This window comes from Puma concolor, chromosome D2 (genome assembly GCF_028749965.1).
Source record: "Puma concolor isolate L17-30 chromosome D2, mPumCon1.1.hap2, whole genome shotgun sequence".
Classification (NCBI taxonomy): Eukaryota; Metazoa; Chordata; class Mammalia; order Carnivora; family Felidae; genus Puma; species Puma concolor.
The window spans coordinates 74,990,159-75,010,919 of NC_141677.1; the positions used below are offsets into that span (position 1 = coordinate 74,990,159).

The window sequence follows — 20,761 nt, forward strand, 5'->3', positions numbered from 1 at the left end:
AACAGGCTCCAGGCTCCGAGCCATCAGCCCAGAGCCTGACGCGGGGCTCGAACTCCCGGACCGCGAGATCGTGACCTGGCTGAAGTCGGACGCTTAACCGACTGCGCCACCCAGGCGCCCCTAGATTTTAAAAAACCAAAAACCAAAAAACAGTTTTAACACTTGGCATACCTGGGTGGGGATCTCACTGCTCATGAGTTCGAGCCCCACATCAGGCTCTGTGCTGACAGCTGGCAGTTCAGACCCTGGAGCCTACTTCAGATTTTGTCTCTGTCTCTCTGCCCCTTCCCCACTCACATGCTCTTTCTCTCTCAAATCTAAATAAATATTAAAAAATTAAAACAAACAAAAACCAGTTAACACTAGAGTAAAAAATAACCAAGTGAACAGAATCAAACAATACTAACCTAAATGAAAAGATTGACAATCAATGCAAGCTAGAAATACTTTGTGGTTGTAACTTCTCAAACAGACTGAATTTCAAATTCCATAATGTTAACAGCCTTCTCTACAGAAGAACTAAACATTTTACTATACAACATGGACATCAAAATGTCACCTTGAAGCTGCCTCCCCTAATACAAGCATATCTCCTTTCATAATAATGCTTCACTTTATTGTGCTTTCTATAGATACTGTGTTTTTTGACAATTGAAGGTCTACGTCAAGTCTAAATTCTAAAAATATGTGATTCATAAAACAGGAAAAATAGAAAGAAGGGGCAGAGGAGCAAAGAAAGCCAAAAAACAAAAAACCCAAAGAAACAAACCAAACCAACAGATGAGAGAAAAACTAAAGGACAAAATGACAGACCAAAATACAACTTATTACATTAAGCATAAATGAACTAAATACTCCAAAGAAAAGGCAGAGATGATCAGACTACACATAAAAGAACCGTTTGTAATATATATTTAAATATAAAGACACAAAAAGACTTAAAGTAAAAGATTATAGAAAAAAACATAGAAACCATGCAAACAATAAACATAAGAAAACTGTAGCAGCTTTATCAATATTAAACAAAGTAAGTATCAAGACAAGAAATACTGTGAGACAAAAAGGGGCCCTTCACAATGGTAAAAGGGTCAACATATCAAGAAGACATATGCATCTAATAATGAAACTACAAAAAAGAGAGAAATTCATAGTCATGGTTGAAAATTTAAATACACTTTTCACTCAGTAATTGATAGAACTAGACCAAAAAAATCAGGAAAGATACAGAAGATCTGAATGACTATACATACAGGCAGCCCTTACTTTGAGTTACTGCATGTGAGAACAGTGTCCCCACTTTCCACTGTTCTGATACGCAAGGTTTTGGTTAACACAGTTCCATGCTGAGTAAGGACTATCTGTATATGTTTTTGTATAGTTTTGAATTTTGGAAGCATGTGAATGCTATATGTATTAAAATAAGAATCAATAAGGATGGAAAGGCAGCGGTGTGAGGGAGGGAGACTGAAACTGAAAGCAAACAACAACAACAAAATAAGCCCAACCATATTTCAAATGAGTAACATAACACATTGAAGGGGGAAAACTAACCTAATTTATGAATACAGTACTTGACCAGATGCCCTTAATCTTGGGTAAAGTAGGGGAGAACTGCAAATAAATCCTGAATTCTTTTTCGTAAGTATGTTTTCTCTTTTTGTACGGACAAAGCAATTCTGAAACTATCTGAGATATATTAAAGAATTAAGCAAATGAGTAAATTGTTGATGTTATTGGGAGCCAGGGCTCAAGGGACAAAAATACGAAAGGGGTAAGAACTAATACAAGGAAAGCCCTGTGAGAATGAACTGGAATTGGAAGTACTACAACTGGGTGAATTCATGATTTCTAAATTACGTATGTGTTGTATGTATTATATACGTGTAAGTGTCTACACACATATGTATTTCCTAACTGTCTGCTAAAGGGGCTTCTGGTTATATATGAGTAGCAATGAATACATCCAACACCCAGATCTTGATTTTTTAGTTATCATTTTCTACTAAAAGAAACTAGGGCTCTTTGGAAAAACAGCTGATTCCAGGACTGTGACAGAGAAGAAACAAAATGAACCTAGAAGAGCTGTTATACCACAAAGTGATAAAGGCCTTAAAAAAAAAAGAAGAGGAAGAAGAAAAAAGACAGGATTATGTCACAGGCAGCATACAGCAGTCAGTCTGAGGGGCTCCTAGAGGCCACAGAGGACAATTTAAGCACCAAAATAATGAAGGACTGTAAAGAAAGAATAGGAATCCATGAATCCATGAATCCATGCTGGTAATAGTTAATTGGGAAATAAGGGAAGACTCTTGGTATAGAGCAGAATGTCAACTGCTGTGGTTTTCTTTGTGTTAACACTTGAAAAAATTTTAAATGATGTATTTTTGGAACCCAGTAAACCAAAACAACACTTTAGAAGCTGCTGACAAAACACAGACTTTAGAACAGTGTGACTCAGTGAAGAACTGACCTTAATTAGAATCTCCTTCGATCTATAATTAGGGACAGGTTATCCTAAATATACTACTTTGGAGTACAAAGCTCTCACACAACAAAACTTCATAGTTTTGCCTTCACCAACTATAATCTTAGTTTGTTTAAAATGTGACTAACTGGTTGATAAAACCAGCCAAAGAAAAGAAAATGTATCCATTACATCATTGTCTTAACACAAAGATGTATATGACAAATCCCTCTAGACTTGAGTGCCAGAATTTCTTTTCCTCCAAAAAACACGCACAGTATACCACGAAATAAGAGCTAAGTAGTCCATCAAGTTTCCTTTGCTGCCGGAAACCTGAGCTTTTCTTCTCTATCCAGTTGTTTTAGATATAATTTGTCTTCTATTTAAATGCACATGGGCCTATATTTTGTTTGCAAAATATCTCAAATCCTTTAAGATGGAATTTATAAAATAAATTAAAAACCTAAAAAAAATCGTAATATGACTGCAACACTAATTGGAAAGAATTTAGTCTTCTAATAGTGCTACGAATACAGCAATTTAGTTCATCTGTGGTTTGAAAGTCAGCGTTAGTCAGTGCAAAAAAAATTCAGAATGACTGTTTTTTTTAAACTCTGACAAAAAGTGTTAGAACCAATTTTTACAAAGTTGTATTTCTGCCCCCAACGTTTTACCTGGGAAATTCAAAACTATATTTCAGATAATTTGAAAAGAACTTCCCTTTACAGTGTGAGACCTAAAACTTTTAAAGTAATAAAATTCAGGGGTGCCAGCGTGGCTCAGTCAGTTAAGTATCAGGCTCCTGACTTCAGCTCAGGTCTTAATCTCCTGGTTTGTGAGTTCGAATCCCGTGTCAGGGATTCTCTCTCTCTCCTGCCCACCCCCCGCACGCAGGCGCGTGCCCTCTCTCTCTCTCAACAATAAAAACATTAAAAAAGAGAATTTACAGGACTCCCTCTGCCCCTCCTTGGCTTGCACTGTCTCTCTCAAAACAAATAAACTTTAAAAATAAATATATACATAAAAATTCCTAGCACAGTATCTCTTTATTACACCTCATCTACATCATATTAAACAAATGTATGTTGAATAAACGTATAATAAATCTTCTTCAAGGCTATCTTTGCAGGTCTGGGGATGGGTAGATGAGTAGGTAGATACAGGAGAAGCACGAAATTCTGTCCAAAACTGCTCTTCAAATGTTTGAAAGTTGCTATGATTATTTTGGAAAAAGTAATCCAATGTTATGATTCTGAATCTATAAGAAATGTAAATGTACAAGAAAATTCACTGAAAGAAAAAAAGGAACATCAGGCCAAAACTTCTTGAGACACAGACCACTTGAAAAATGTCCTTCCAGACGTCAGAAGAAGCCTAAATCTTAATTAGGTATTTAATATTCACGCTTACTATACCATATTAGTTTAGCCACTTAAAACTCAGACTTGTGCAGAGCTGTGTTTTTATGTACATGTCATTTTACCACACGACGCAGTCCCTTTTATAAAATCTACAGCATATTTAGTCCTTCTATGATTAAAAAAAATCCTCTGCAACCAGACTTTCTGACATAATGACATACAATACTGAATCATTCCAAGGTAAAAAAAACAAAGCTTAGCATACTACTAGTATATTAAAAATTAACCTATCAGCAAGGACACAAATACACTGGGTACAAAACAGAACTGTGTACTCAGGCACTTGTTTTTATTATGGGCTGGAAATAAAAATAGAAGTGATAAGTACCCAATAAGTGGTACAAACAAGTGTCACAGAAATGCAGCAAGGAAGACTGGTTTCCGGGAGCAGAACATGGGGTAAGGCCATCGGCCTGGAATAGAGTGGGCTGTGAACACAAGAAGCTTGGTTCTTTAAAATATCTATGGCAGGGAATAGTGAACTATGATCCATGGGCCAAATCCAGCCCCCTGCTTGTTTCTGTGTTGCCTATAAACTACCAACGGTTTTTACATTTTTAAATGATTGGAAAAAAAAAAAAATCAAAAGAGGAGTAGGTCATGATACACGAAAATTATGAAATTCCTATGTAGACCTTTATGGAGACACAGCCATACCACGCCCATCCGTTTACCTGTTTTCTAGGATTGCTTTCATATTACAAGGGCGAGCTGAGTAGATGCCACACAGACCATCTGAATCATAAAGCCTAAACTATTTACTATGTGGCCCTTGAGAGAAAACATTTGCCAAACTCTTTCCTGAGAAAGGCCTATGTGGCTGAGGCACTAGGAGTGAGGGGCTGGGAGGAAAAAGAAGCTAGAGAGGCAAGAGGGGCACGTGGGCCATAGCGAGGATTTGCGTCTATATTCTAAGAGTAACAGGGAAGCCCTTAAACAATTTGAAGTAGAAAAGTGACAGGAAGATTTGCATTTTAAAAAGCTCATTCTGGTGGTTACACAGGTAACCAGCATGAGGAAAAAAGTAAGGATGTTAGCGTAGTAAGTAGTTTAAGCAGGATATGAACATAGCTAAGACTTATGGGGCTGGGAAAGTAAAAAAAGGAGGCTGGGCAAGATTATTTCCGAGATGCCTTTCAGCTCTAAAATTTTAAGAATCACAGGGGTTTCTAAGTCTGGTTTTGCAACTTTTCAGGGTATTTCCAATGATCACAAACAAATCTCAAAAATGTTATACTATGTAACATTTACTATATATGTTATACATATAACAACTCTCCAATAGGAAGTTAGAAATATGCCAACAGAGCATCAAGCATCTAAAGTTTACTGAAGAATAAATGATCCTCTCCATTAGAATACTTTCTAAAATATGGTTTAAATTTTTTGCAAGCCGGAAAGGACTAGTTTTATGAAATTCATGGTCAAAGAATTACAGTTCATACATAAATGAACACAATGGGGGAACAAACACAAATGTGTGTGCATAAATTTTCACCGCACTTTCCCATAATGTAGCAATGAGGGAACAAAGAACATACCTGCTACATTCTAACAATGTAACTTTGAGACGGCCTTCGGTAAGTGCCCACTGTTGTATATGGATATGTTCTTCTTCATCTTCTTCAAATCCTTGCAAGGTTTGGAATGGAAAAAACGGCTTAAACCTGAGAAAAGTAAAGATAAGTCTAAATTTTTGAACAAGAAACACCACAGCTTAACGCATAATAACAAAACCTATCTGTAGGAAAACAACACAAAACGAAAACCTAAACTGCCCGTGCTCCATAAATCCAAAGCTTATCACACTCAACTGGCAGCAGATGGTACCTTCTCTGTGGCACCCAGACCCCCCTGGGTTTTTGGCATGCTCTCGGTGACAAGGCAGGACACTTAGAAAAAAGAACAAGAAAATCTGAAGATCCCCATTAGGCCCTAAAACTTGGGTGGGGCAGGAGAGTGATTCTTTCTGGACTAGATGGAAGAGTGTCCCTACAGTACAAGATCAAAATTCAGAATGCATTTTTCATGGAAACAATACAATTGACAGTAATTAGCACATGATAATGATTACTCATCACAACGACATCAACAACAATCAGTGACGGCAAGGATAGCATCAGAATCGTTTACTATTTGCCAGACAGTGTGCTAAAGCTTTCCAAGCTCACAATACTGAGAGGGCTGATAGACTAGCTTCCCTCCCCAGATGAGAACAGCGAGCCTCACAGGTTAAAGGATTTGTTCAATGTCACATGGTGGGTGGCAGTACCAGGATTCAAGCTAGCATGATTCCATCAAAGCCCAAATTACATAACACTTCGGTTACCTATGAATAATTCAGGCTTGTCCTATGTGCTTATTGTTTAACACTTTGGTTTTCACGGAGAAGCTTGTGCTGAGTTATGAACTGTAGCCTTTAAAATCTTTAATTTGAAACACAATTCATACTCCTCCATTAAAGCAAAGGACAAAGAAAATGAGAGAAAATTGGGCTCGGGAGTGTATAGTTTTCAATTCCCCTTATACACTGTTACTGGATCCAGCATTTGTCTGCTTCAAACTTCAGCGCTTCTCACTAACCTCACACAAAAAAGACAGTCAAAAGTCCTTGGTTTCTCACATTCAGGGTCCACCACAATTTATTTTCCCAGTGGCATTTTTCGCTATTAGAAACCTTCCTTTCGGGGCGCCTGGGTGGCGCAGTCGGTTAAGCGTCCGACTTCAGCCAGGTCACGATCTCGCGGTCCCTGAGTTCGAGCCCCGCGTCAGGCTCTGGGCTGATGGCTCGGAGCCTGGAGCCTGTTTCCGACTCTGTGTCTCCCTCTCTCTCTGCCCCTCCCCCGTTCATGCTCTGTCTCTCTCTGTCCCAAAAATAAATAAAAAACGTTGAAAAAAAAATTTTTAAAAAAGAAACCTTCCTTTCTAGCAAGTGCAGTCACCTCAAGTACCCAGAAGATACCACGCATATTCCAGCTCTCAGGTCTTTCGAACCAACTGGATGTTTTCCCTACTTCTGCAAGCCTAGACAAATCCTAAACACTTTCTATAATCGGCTTTAGGTCCTAGATCACAGCAGAGCACACGCACTGTTTTCACTCTTTATTTTGCAGTCACTTAAATTGCTGTGCATTTACGCTTTGAAATCTCAAATGTGACATGCTCACGACTGTTTGTACCCTTCATGCACACCATCAGGACTCAAGTATGTGTTCAGCTTATTTATAAAAATCCAATGCTAAAAATGAAATAAACATTTAGAAAATAATAGCCTACTATAGTTCATACGGGAAGATATTGACATAGGGGGAGAAATACTGTTTTATGGCTTCCCCGTGAAAAGGATTAAAGGAAAATCTTTTTAGGGACAGATAGATACACAAACAATGTCCTGAGCTTTTCTCCTGCTTCTGAACTAGATGGGAAACAGAAAGTCCTCTTCAGCTCCTTAATTTGCATTTGAAGTCATTTGGTTCAAACTCGCACCAAATTTTTGAAAGGAAAAAGAAAATTAGGAACTAAATTCATCATGCTAATACAATGTTGTAGCTGAGTGCTTTTAACACACAAGCCTCATGGCTCCTGTAGAACATGTGACTGTCACTCTGTGAAACATTACAAAGATCACTATACTATATACACAACCAACTTTGAATATAATAATGCAGCTAAATCAAAGCTGCTCTATGAATCAACTTTTCTTGTCATGTATAAACTTACAATTCAGCAAGAATATTTTCCCACAGGTGTGTGACTTCAATGTTCTATGGAATAAAATCTAATTTGGTTTATTAATGCTTCTAGCAGCATTTGCTAAAAGTGTTTATGCACAAAAGGACATTAAAATCAGAAAAAATGTATTCCATTTAAAAATAATACACTAAACACTGGGATAAAGCTATTTGTTCACCAAGCTAATAAACAGAATCCACACATTTGCATTCTCTAAGGACACTGTTTTCAAAAATTTGAAGTCTAAGCCTTTAAGTATCTCAAACCAATAAAGAAATCCAAACAGCAAAGCAGGCTACTTCTACCCCTTAGTTTTATCTTCCCATCCGACTGCACTATCCTTCCTCAGGATTCATTAGCCTTTCTTCTGTTAGCCTATCAAACATGTCACTGTTTTCTCACTCAAGCTCCCTGAACAAGCTACCTGTACTTCCTCCTGTGGAAGCCTTAAAAAACCAACCCAGAAAGATCAACTTCTAAAATGACAGCACGGGGGGGGGGGGGGGGGGTGCCTGGGTGGCTCAGTCGGTTAAGCATTGGCCTCTTGATTTCGGGTCAGGTGGTGATCTCACTCAGCGTCAGTCATGAGATCAAGCCCACCCCCCACCCCCTGCCCCCACCAGAGCCTGCTTAAGATTCTCTCTCCCTCTCCTTCTGCCCCTTCCCTGCTTGTGTGCACACACACGCTCTCTCTCAAACATTAAATTAATTAAATTTAAAAAATAAAATGACAGCAAAAGAGATCCACTGACCCACTCTGCAATAACACTGATGCAAGTCATTAACACAGACACAGAAACAGAACACTTCAAGCCTCAGAAATGGCCCTAATGGTAAACAGCAAAGGGAAGAACTTCTATTCATCAATTTTCTTGACTAGAAAATTTGGTTAAGAGGGGCGCCTGGGTGGCGCAGTCGGTTAAGCGTCCGACTTCAGCCAGGTCACGATCTCGCGGTCCGTGAGTTCGAGCCCCGCGTCGGGCTCTGGGCTGATGGCTCAGAGCCTGGAGCCTGTTTCCGATTCTGTGTCTCCCTCTCTCTCTGACCCTCCCCCGTTCATGCTCTGTCTCTCTCTGTCCCAAAAATAAATAAACGTTGAAAAAAAAAAAATTTAAAAAAAAAAAGAAAATTTGGTTAAGAAAAGTGAGAGTGTGTGGTGTCTAAACCAAGACGGCCCCCCGCCCCCCCACTCCAGCAGGCTGAACAAGGAAGAGATTCGTCTCCAGACCTCCAGACTGCTTGCAGCTGGGCACATGGCGGTCTCACCTCCACTCCCGAGGCCTTTCTCCCGGGGGGGGGGGGGGGGGGGGGGGGGAGAGGGAGAGGGAGAGGGAGAGAGAGAGAGAGAGAGAGAGAGAAGAGGGCAGCAGTGTTTCTCATCCAGCCCCCTGCTGCCCAGCACTGAGGCTAAGCGCCAGGCCAGTCGAGAGATGGGAGCTCCCTTCCTTGAAAGGCCCCAATCTGTGGGCCGGAGCCCACCGGAGCCCTCATCGTCCTCGCTCTGCCCCAGGATCCAACGGTTCTGTGCCCAGAGGGGCCAGGCTGCTGCCACCCCCGAGCCCCCTCGCACCCAGCTTCTGGAGTGGGAGTGGCACTCACTCACGGAGAAGCCGGCCATTGTCCCCAGCCCCAGTGCCCTGGCTCAAAAGATTTTGCTAAGGGGTAGGAAAGGGAAAGGCGGGCTTTAAAAAAGCTCCTAACCTCTTCCCGAGGAGCTAACTTCATACACCAAAGAATATGGAGAAGCTCAAACCCTACGTGTGCTCTCAAGAACGAGGGAGGTGGTGACGAAAGGCAGCCGGGAGATTCACGGATTTAACGAAGATGCAGCCTAAATAAAGGCTGCCCTGATCACAGGAAATAAGACGGGGGGAGGATCTCTCCTGAGGTCAGAACAAGTACCAAACGCTGACCTCAAAAATTATTCCTTGAAAGAAGCCACAATGTGACTGGATTCGTTGGTGGAACAGTATGTGCCCCCGGGGCACTGTTGAAAACGATAGGGTGAGGGGTAGATGGCACTAAAAGAACCCAGGCAATCACTAAAAAACAAATAAACAATAAGCCCTGGGAGAGCGGGACCGGTGCTCAAAGCTGCTACAATAGATTATCTAAATATCTGATTTCCAACCAAAATTGTGAAGCTTGCAAAGAATCGAGAAAGCATGACCCCTGAAGCAGAACAGGCAACACAAACCGCCAGGAAGAATGACCAGGTGCTGGACTGAACAGAAAAAGACTTCAAAAGAGCCATTAGAAATATGTTCACAAGACATGTTTAACAGCATGATTAAAGCAGTAAAGGGAGGTATTATGACAATGTCACACCAAATAGAGACTATCAATAAAAAATATAGGAGTTACATTAAAAAAAGAACCAAGTGGGAATTCTGGGGTTGAAAACTAAAAATGGAAATAAAAAATTTCAGGGCACCTGAAATGTAACTGTAGAGCCTGGTCTGTAGCCCCTGAGGTTGATTTGATTACCACCCAGTTTTCTGCTGGAGTAACGCACTAAACCCGGGTGGCCTAGTTGGTCGAGCATCTGACTCTTGATTTTGGCTCTGGTCATGATCCCAACCAAGGGCTGTGGGATGGAACCCTACAGCATGGAGCCTGCTTGAGATTCTTGCTCTCTCACTAAAAGAAAAAAAAGAAAAAAAAAAAGGAAAAGAAAAAAAAGAAAGAAAAAGATTTCACCACCAAAAGGGTTCTCAACCATAAATATGAACTGACAGAAGAAAAGACTTAATGAATTTGAAGATAGAGCAACAGAAGTTACACAAGCCAAAGAACAGCCAGGAAAAATAACAACAAACAATGAACTGAGTCTTAGAGAAATCTAGGAGACCATTAAGCACACTAACACACATAATGGGAGTGCCAAAGGAAGGGAAAGAGAGAAGAGAGGAGGAAAGAAAGAGGGGAAGGGAAAAAACACAGAAATAACAGAGGCAGCCAGTAAGCCCCAAAGCCACAAATTATATGATTCCATTCATATAAAAATCCAGAATAGGGAAATCTATAGAGGCAGAAAGTACATTCATATTTAGGGTTGGGGTGGTAGGGGGGTTAGGAGAAGGATAGCTGAAGGGTACGGGGTTTTCTTTTTTGTGGTGATAAAACTTCTAAAATGGACTGTGGTGATGGTCGTACATATCTGTGAATATATTAAAAGTCACTGGTATGTAAGCTTTAAAAACGTAAGTTTATGGAATATGAATTATATCTGAATAAAGCTGTTAAGAAAAATCCCAACCCAGGAGGCGCCTGGGTGGCTCAGTCGGTTGAATGTCCGACTTTAGCTCAGGTCATGATCTTGTGGTTTGTGAATTCGAGCCCCGTGTCGGGCTTTGTGCTGACAGCTCGGAGCCTGCTTTGGATTCTGTGTCCCCCTCTCTCTCCGCCCCACCCCTGCTTGTGCTCTGTCTCTGTCTTTCAAAAATGAACAAACATAAAACAAAAAATTAAAAAAAGAAAAAAGAAAAAGAAAAATCCCAACCCAGTTTACCCAGAAATAATTTCTTTTGTCATTGCTTTGATATGTAAATGTTTGGTATTTAAATAAGAAATAAAACCATAAATGACACACCTCTGTTAAAAAAAACTTAGAGCCACTTTTAAGGCTTATGAAAAACAAAGATTTATTGAATAGTCACTATATCAGGTACTGACTCAAAGCATTTATTTGCTCACCTAATACTTACAACAGCCCCCAAACAAGGCATTAGCACACTGTACATAAAGCAACAGTCGTAGAGGCCTCATATATCCTACACACTGAAGGCAAAACCGGCATTAGCCTGCTAGGGCTGCCCAAACAGAATACCACACGCTGGGTGGCTTAAACAGAAATGTATTTTCTCCTAGTTCTGGAGGCGGAAGTCCACCACTAAGGCGATAGGAGGTTTGGTTTCTAATGAGCCTCTCTCCTTGGCTTGCAGACAGGCACCTTCTTGCTGTAATCTCTCATGGCTTTTCTCTCTGCACACCCACTCCTGATGTTCATTCCTTTTCTTACAAAGACACTGGTCCTACTGGATTAGAGTTCCATCCTTATGACCTCACTTAAGGACCTTAATTACCTCCTTAAGGGCCCCACCTCAAATACCGCTGTGCTGAGGGTTAGGGCTTCAACATACCAATTCTGGGGGAAACAATTCAGTCCACAACAGAATGCAAATGTTAACTCCAGAGCCTGGTCTGTAGTCCCTGAGGTTGATCTGATTACCACCCAGTTTTCTGCTGGAATAACACACTAAACCTGGCCTGAAGGTACCCGGCAAGGACGCTCACGGTTTCACGTATATTACTGTGCTTGATCCACAAAGTAACATGGGGAAGCACAGTCTGCAAATCATTTCTGCATTTCACACAGATAAGGAAACAGGTACAGAAGAAAACAAAGAGACTGCTGGAGACTGCATCCTTTATTAAAAAGTTACATGAAAATAAATGCCAGCAAAATGAGGGCATAAACCAAGAAACAAGCGACCCAGAAAAGAGTCGATCCAAGTCCAGAAAGCAATGATCTCCTAAACCCAGATGACAGGTGTGTGGCAAGCCAAGAGACAAGCCTGGTTTGAAATGGGTGATGAAGGCTCCGAGAAGATCTCTAGGAAATAAGGGGAATGAATAAGATAGGCAGAAGGAACGAGAAGGGAGAGGTTAATTTTTCAGTTAAATCTTGAAAATTTGGTTAAGGCAATTAGGTAAAAAAAAAAAAAATTCAAACTTGACTGTAGGGACATATTGTTTTGAATGGCACAAAGATTTTGAAATTGGAATACAGAGAAGGAAACATAAAGCTGCATATTAGGTAGCTCTACAATAAAGAAAAATTATGCAGACGTAGTAACAATGTAAATACATAGACCGGTCAAGGAAGAGAACTCTGAACAGAACATAAATGTTATTGATTATGTACAAATGAGGATGCAGTTCAATGCATGAACTGCAAACAGTGATATAGCTGAATCAGGAAAAGGCAGAAGGGAAGACACAAGAGGCCATCACCTAGCTAAATCCTCACCTACCTCAGAAGGAAGTCAATCAACAGACAGTGTCTGACGTTAAATCAAGAACAGCAATGGGACATTGCTGAGCAATAAAGAGGTAACGCCATGATTAATTAGCATAGCTAACTTTACCAAGTGCTTACTGTATAACAAGCATTACAATGATTAATTCTTAATAATTCTATGAGATGTAATGAATTCTCATTTTGTAGATGAGGAAAGGGAGACACAGAAGCTATAAAGCTAGTAAGCAGTAAGAATCAAGATAAGAATCAAAGCAGTCAGGCTCCCAAATCTGTGTAATCAGCACCTCTTAAAACTTGTTAAAGAAACAGTTACAAATGGTTGATTCTGAAGAGTATGACTTCTGTTAGGAAGGTAGAGGATTTAGGGAAGTGACTGCTGACTTTCATACTAAGTCCTGTCATAAGTGATTTTTTAATTTGATTTTTAAATTATGTACATTAACTTGGGGTGCCTGGGTGGCTCCGTCAGTTAAGCGTCCGACTTCGGCTCAGGTCATGATCTCCTGGTTTGTGGGCTCAAGCCCCGCGTCGGGCTCTGTGCTGATAGCTCGGAGCCTAAAGCCTGCTTCGGATTCTGTGTCTCCCTCTCTCTCTCTGCCTCTCCCCTGCTTATGTTCTGTCTCTCTCTGTCTCAAAAATAAATAAAAAATTAAAAAAAATTGTTTTAATAAATTATGTACTTTAACTAAAATGAAAAGACAATACCAAATGTTGAAGATGTGAAACTGCTAGTGTAGACTATTGTAACTACTTTGAAAACTCTGTGGCAATATTTACTAAACCGGAACAGATGCATAACCCATGACCCAGCAAACCTACTCCGAGATACATCCAATAGAAATGTGCACAAACGGTCACCACAAGACATGTATAAGAATATTCATAACAGGGCTATCCAATGGTCCATCACGAGTAGAAGGGATAAACTGAGTACAATCACACAGTGGAATACTCCACAGCAAATATAATGAACAAACTACATCCGTGCACAGTAACATGGATTAATTTCACAAACATACTGTTGAGCTAAATAAAGAAGCTAGAAAAACGATGAGTGCACCCAGCATGGCTCAATTTATATAAAGTTCAAAAACAGATTTAAAAAAAAAAAAAAGAAAGAAAGAAAACCAACCCAAAAGCAATGGTGACAGAAGTCAAGAGAGCTACGTTGAGAGAGGGGAGGGTAGTGACTGGGTGGCATTCAAGGGACTTCCTGGTTGCTGGTAATATTCTATCGCTTGTTCTGAATGCTGTTCTGTTCACTTTGTAAAAATGCATTGAAATGAATTTTATAATAGTGCACATTTTAAGTGATGAGTTGTATTTTAGTAAAAGTTAAAAAAAACATGTTTAATTTAAAAATGTACATTACTTTGGTAACATTTTAAAAATATACAGTATTCAAATTTTACACCTACAAGAGAAGCCAAGCCTTCTTCTCATATGTGGATCCGAATCTTTTTTAATGTCTAAAATATGTTTTTTCTCTAAGATGTTTCTTCAAGAATGCTCTATAAGCACCCTGAATGCCAGCTGGTGACATCTCTGTCACATGGCAGCAATAAAACTGTTTGCAAACACTGTGATCTTTAGAGAAAAAGGGTTTACTACAAACCCAATATAAAAATAGTCTGAGGTCTAAATCTACTCTTGACTTCAGCATGGGCTCTGTGTCTTTGCCAAAGTAATAAATCTGCTCAAGTCTTCAACTCAATAAAAGGGAAAACTTCCTAACAATTAGAGCTAGTAAAAAAAAAAAAAGGCACAGCTATCTCAATGCACTGCATAACTTCTATCTCTAGAAATACTCAGGTAGAGGTTGGACGAGGCTTTGTCAAGGAGGGAAGGTGTCATGAAAAGAAACACAAAAATAAGAATCATGCAAGGCCAACTCCAAGAGATTTTTTTCAAAATAATCAGGGGAGAGCAGTGATGCCCCAAAGTGGCCATAAGTTAATGCCTGTCTGCTACAAACTATGGGGGTTTACTGAACTACTCTCTTAACTTCTGAATAAGTTTTAAATCTTCCCTAATGAAGAATTAGAAGAGATCTATTCAGTATACTAAAACAATTTCAGTTCTCTCTTCTTTCTCCTTTCTCTTCTATACTTTCTTTAGCAACATCATTTGTTCTCACTGCTTCTACAAGTTCTATATATTGGTGCCTAAAAGTAAATTAGACACCTTTTCTTGAAACTGGCTCCTTCTCTCCTGTTTTCTCTTACTGGCACCACCGACTTCATAGACACTTGAAAACCTGAAGTTACCTTTTACTCTTTCCCTTCTCGCAACCCATCCGTTCCACCTCCATTCCCTTCTATGTACTGGTGAGATGTCTCTTCTACTCTTGTTCGGTGTTCCCCATTGGCCTGGTTCGGGTTTTCACTAGTGACTTACAAGGCTAGGATTTCTGAAGTCAGGTTTCCTCTTCTTTAAAAAAAGTATTTTTAAATCCAAAACAAAAGCCTTCTGCTTCTTTAAGTAAAAAGCTACTTCATAGGACAATTACAAAGACTTAGAGAGTTCACACGTGAAATAGTGGGGCTCCCAACATGTAATAGGCACACAAAGCCTGGTTTTCTTCCTTCTCCATGCTCAAGTCTCATCAAACTGGCTTCCTCAGGGAATCCTTAAAGATACCATCCAATGTCTTGATTCAGTTCCTTCTGCTATTTCTTCCACCAAACCATACCTCCATCCCATCACCCCGTGTCTAAAGATAAACTATCCTTTACTGGTCAGCCCAAACGTCATCTCATCCCTTTCCACAATGTGCTTACAGACTCAAAAGACCACAGTCTTGTTTCAGGCTTGGGAATATAAACAACACTGCATCCTGCCTAAGGAAGAGAGTAGAACAAGCAGTTCTCAAGAGGCAACTGGGAATTGTGTGTTTTTTGCCTTTCAGTCTGACAGTCTTGGCTCTCTTGCATTAGGAACCAGAAAACCTAAGTGTGCTTTAAATTCTCCTAAACCAAATATATAAACTAGATAAAGCAGGGGTGATCATCTTCAAAACGTTTCTCTACTTACCCTTCTTCAGAGGTAGCACAGTATTCCTTTAAAAAATGACTATTTAGGGGCGCCTGGGTGGCGCAGTCGGTTAAGCGTCCGACTTCAGCCAGGTCACGATCTCGCGGTCCGTGAGTTCGAGCCCCGCGTCAGGCTCTGGGCTGATGGCTCGGAGCCTGGAGCCTGTTTCCGATTCTGTGTCTCCCTCTCTCTCTGCCCCTCCCCCATTCATGCTCTGTCTCTCTCTGTCCCCAAAATAAATAAAAACGTTGAAAAAAAAAAAATGACTATTTAAGTATCACAAAACCTCAGCTGCCCGTAACTTCCCTGGTGCGCATTATTGTGCAAACTATGGCACACTAACACAAAACTCCATGTAAGCTAGAGGGAAAACAAAGCACGTGTGGCTCAAAATACTCTTACTTTTCTATACCTACATTTCAAAGTTCCAATTTTACTTGGACAATTCAACCGATACTACATCAAAGGCCATTCGCACACCGAGCTCCCCCAAGCTTACCGAGGTCAGGACTGCCACATCATTTCTCCCGAGAGACTGCCTGCTAAGCGCTGTGATTCCCGAGGTAGTCCTGCGTGGTGAGCCGCTTTCCGCCACTCACCTCCTCTCTGTAAAGGGCAGGCTCCACCTGCTGTTGCTTCCTCGCCTGTGTTCCAAAAGCACTTTCTACACGCTTCTATTATGCCCCTAATCACCCTGTTTACATGTCTGTTTCTCTCTGGTTCTCCCTCACACCACCCCCTCCTCCCAACTAAATCGCCAGCTGCCTGAAGGAAAGAAACATACGCGACAGCTATTGGAGAACAGGATCAGGAGCAGACTCTGGAGCTTGAACAGCTTGGCTTGGGATTCTGTTCTGCCACTTGCCAGTAATATAACCTTGAGCACAGTGTGACTTTAAGCCTCAGTTTCCTCATATGAAAAAGGATAATAATTATACCTACCTCAGAGCTGTTACAAGGACTACGTGAAATAATAAAAAGCATTGTTCATCCCTCACTCCTCAGCTTCTTTTTGACGAGGCAGTTTAAAGCAGTGTTAGGCACACAGGTTTTAGAGCCGGTGCTTGGTTTTGAATTTTGGTTCTTACATTTACTAGCTTTAAGACCTTGGACAAGCTACTTCAACTCTCAAAGCCTCAGTTTCTTCATCTGTAAAAGTAAGATAATAATTATTACCTATCTTAATAAGGTTATTTTAAGGATGAGATGAGGAAGTTCACATAAAGCAGTGGGCACAGTGAGGGGCTCTACAAATACTTCCTATCAAATTTTCTATTTATCTATTTTAAGGCTGATCTCCCAGAGACTTAACACAGGGCCAACTCCTTCCCTTCCACAAAGAACCATTTCGGGAGTGTGCGTTCACCAAGTCTGATGTTCAAAGTCACAGCTGTTTGTCTTCCTTGGATTTTAGATTCCACATGGCCATGACTTCAGTCGTGATACCAGTTGGTTTTTTAAAAATTGTGCTCTTTGAGAGGATATCAACTTGCAAGTGCAGGGAAACAAATTAACAATAGCCAGTAGGGCCTCCCTACCCTAGGTGTTCCCTTTCTACCTCTGCATCATTAAACTTCATAACTTATATAACTAAAGCATATATGAAAACTGAATATAGTCAGACACCGACTTAAGGAAACCTATGGAGAATTGTTCCATTTATGGAATTCCTGCATGTGCACCACGCTGACAAATCTACACTTTGGAAAAGGACTGCAATTCCTGTATTCCCAAGGAGAAAAGAGTAGTGGTGAACAGTTATGAAACTAACAAGGACAACAAACCCAGTTATCAAAACTTCCCCCCGAGGATCTATATACCCTCAACTTCATACAAAATGTTCACTTTTATCCCAAACTCCTAATTCTGCATAGAAGAATCAAGATCTAAAATGCTTCACAACTCTCTGAGGTAGTTTTACATATACACTGAACAAAAAGAGTGGTGACAGAGGCCACAGGTCCCTCACAAGAGAACTCAATAGGTGGTGACTCAAAGGTGAGTCAATGTTAACCGATATCCTACGCACCAGAGAGACAAAGTATCAAGTGACAGGAGTCGCTCAGGGAACCAAAGCAATCCTCTTGACCACGTCTGATAAATCTCGTATGGTTTTGTGTTCACCACAACTCACAAAGTGAGGGTCCCTTACCATAGCCTGTGATTAATGAAATTGAAATCCTCAGCTTTCGCAAAGCGGGGGGGGGGGGGGGGGGAGGCAGAACCATGAGAAGAGCTGTCCTCAAATTCAAATCCCCACTCCTCTCTGCCAGCTCCCCCAACACACACTTTAGAGTAAGAGAATATAAAAGTTACTATTTTATTGGTTTCTAGCATGTCTATAAATTATATAATACCTTCACGTATATCTGTGATTCTCATGATTCATAACAACATACGGCACTGTAAGTCTTAGTTTATAGATGAAGAAATTAAGGATGAGGAAGTTCAAGTGGCTTTCTGTGATCGGTCGGTGATCACAATGGTACAATCATAACTGCAACAGATCCACTCAAATCTGTGCTCCTTACAACACCAAGATGTAAATACTATAAATCAAATGAAAATGTATGTTTGAAATGTTCATTCAAGCTGACTCAGGAAGCGAGGCAACAGAGGTTCCTCCTTTATAAACGGTAAAAATAAACACATTTGAGATTATATCAGCAGTTCTCAAATACCTGGTTCACAGGACCCCTACACATTTTAAAAATTATTAAGGACTCCAAAGACCCATTGTTTATGGGTTATATAGACATCTACCACGTTAGAAATTAAAAATAACACTTTTAAACATAAGAATCCACAAGCTCACATTCCATCAACTGTCTGGGTGATGACGTCCTCACACATCATATAACTCTTGGAAAACACCACTGTACCTTGTAAGAGAATGGCACTGAAAAAGGCAAATAGCATTTCTGTATTACCATGAGAATCGTTTTGACATGGTAGACTCCTCCTGTAAGGGTCGTGGAGACCCAAAGCGGTCCTCAAACCACACTTTGAAAACCACTCACTGAGTGGGGCGCCTGGGTGGCTCAGTCAGTTATGAGTCCAACTCTTGGTTTCAGCTCAGCTCATGATCTCACGGTTCGTGAGCTCAAACCCATGTTGGGCTCCTTCACTGTCAGCTCAGAGCTTGCTTGGGATTCACTCTCTCTCCCTTTCTTTCTGCCCCTCACCAGCTCATGCTCTCATCTCTCCCTCAAATAAAGAAATACACTTAAGAAAAGAAAAAAGAAAACTACAGAGTTAAAAACTTAACAGAAAAAGTTAACAGCTATCATGGCAATTCTTCTTCAATTCTAAGTTCTAACCTGTTATCTTACTTTAAGTACACTGTTTCTCACTACTGGATTAAAAAAACATTTAAGGAAGGAGTGTTTTATTTATTCCCTCCTACCACTAAATCTCTTTGCAATGTGTAGTGCCCTGGACAAAGATGGTACCACACATTTATGGGGTAAATTGAATCTCTTCTAAACTCTAGTGGATAGAGGAAGAGAAAACCTCTTAAAGCAAAATTATCACCTCCCTACTATGATAAAGACATGAAAAATGAAGTATATAATACAGAGGTCAGGTCTTCTTAAGCCAGTGAGATGCATCAAACGGACAAAAACTCCATTCAAGACATGGAGGAAAAGATCTAAACGAGAAACGAGGAGAAAGTTAATGCTTTAAGGTTATAACTGTCCAGCTTTCTCCTAAGTTTTCTCTATCCAAATAAAAGTAGCAAAGCATATTCTGAAGTATAAATGGTTTTAATATTATCTGTATCTCTGCTTCTCTTACCTCAAGTTGGAACTTATTAAATATTTCTTTAACTTAGTAAATATTTTTAAGAAGAATTGTACCGGTATATTTGAGAGAAATCCAAACATGAGACCTCTGCAGAAATAACAGATAAGTGAATAATAATGCCACCTCATAATTACATAATTTTTTCTAAAAATTTTAAAAACTTTAATTTTCATTCAGTCTTAAAAATAACAAGTTGCAAGACTTACCCAAGGATACACTAAATCAACAAATCAACAGTAATTTCAGAAATACAAAAGTAATTCCCAGTCATCTAATCCTACAGTTTCAGGGCAAAGAGGCTAAGCTACTTTCCAGAGAAACCGTAAGAGCACAGAGCATCCCCAAGACACCCCAACAGTTAACAGCACAGACTGTGGTCTAATAAATGCTGTTTACTAGCATGATTCTCAGAATAATGGAGTCCAAATCCTAAATTGGTAGCATTAAGAATTCCAAACATTTTGAGTAACTTACTCAAATATTTAAAAAAAATAGTTTACTAAAAAATGGCTTAAAATTTAGATAAATTGTATTCATGGGCTTTATTACAGACTAAGACTGTCAGGAATTTTCTCCTTATACGTCACTAATTTCAGAATACCTGAACTCAATTCAATCTGTACTATCTGCCACTCCAGTATTAGTAAATGAATGACACACAGTTTGCTACAAACATTTCAATTCTTCCTATGTCAAAAGGTTGCAATGGAGTCCTGACTAAAACCCAAAGTTAAATACTGAGAACTAATAACCTTTCCAAATATTAGAATAGACCAAACATCACCTGTCCTAAATCTTACAGATTATACCTAATGGTAAGAACAAAATAAGGCTTTTAGTGCATTATAAAAATGATTATCATACAGTGAAATTAGCTATAATAGAATGGCTCTTACTTCAGCCACAGCAAGTTTCACAGAACTAAAAGCTCTGAATTATTCACTTGCTTGACCAAATAACTAAGGTAGCAGAGACTGCGTAGTCAGCAACCACAATCATCCTTAGTGATGAGTATGAGCATAATCCAGTACACACAAAAGACTATCGCGTGAAAAGGAGAGTAAGCACATAACACAAACACCAGAGGCATTATTTGGTAGATATTGATGCCTAAATGAAATAGCTGTATCTAAGAACAGAGCACAGTTATTTTTTCAAATATAGATTCTTATAGCCAGCTACTAAATAAAAATATGTCATTATCACTATTTAAGATTTTACAGCAAAAATCGCTTACAATTGCAGTTTACAATTAGGAAT

The 20,761-nt window shown here is 39.8% G+C and overlaps 1 protein-coding gene across 1 annotated transcript in view; it reads right to left on the reverse strand.

Annotated features, from left to right (window-relative positions):
• PDZD8 (PDZ domain containing 8) overlaps positions 1–20,761 on the reverse strand; it is a 74,142-nt gene that overhangs the window by 42,491 nt on the left and 10,890 nt on the right. The window contains exon 2 of the mRNA XM_086680972.1: positions 5,427–5,552. Within this exon, the coding sequence (XP_086537098.1) occupies positions 5,427–5,552 (126 nt within the window). The remainder of the gene's footprint in view (positions 1–5,426; positions 5,553–20,761) is intronic.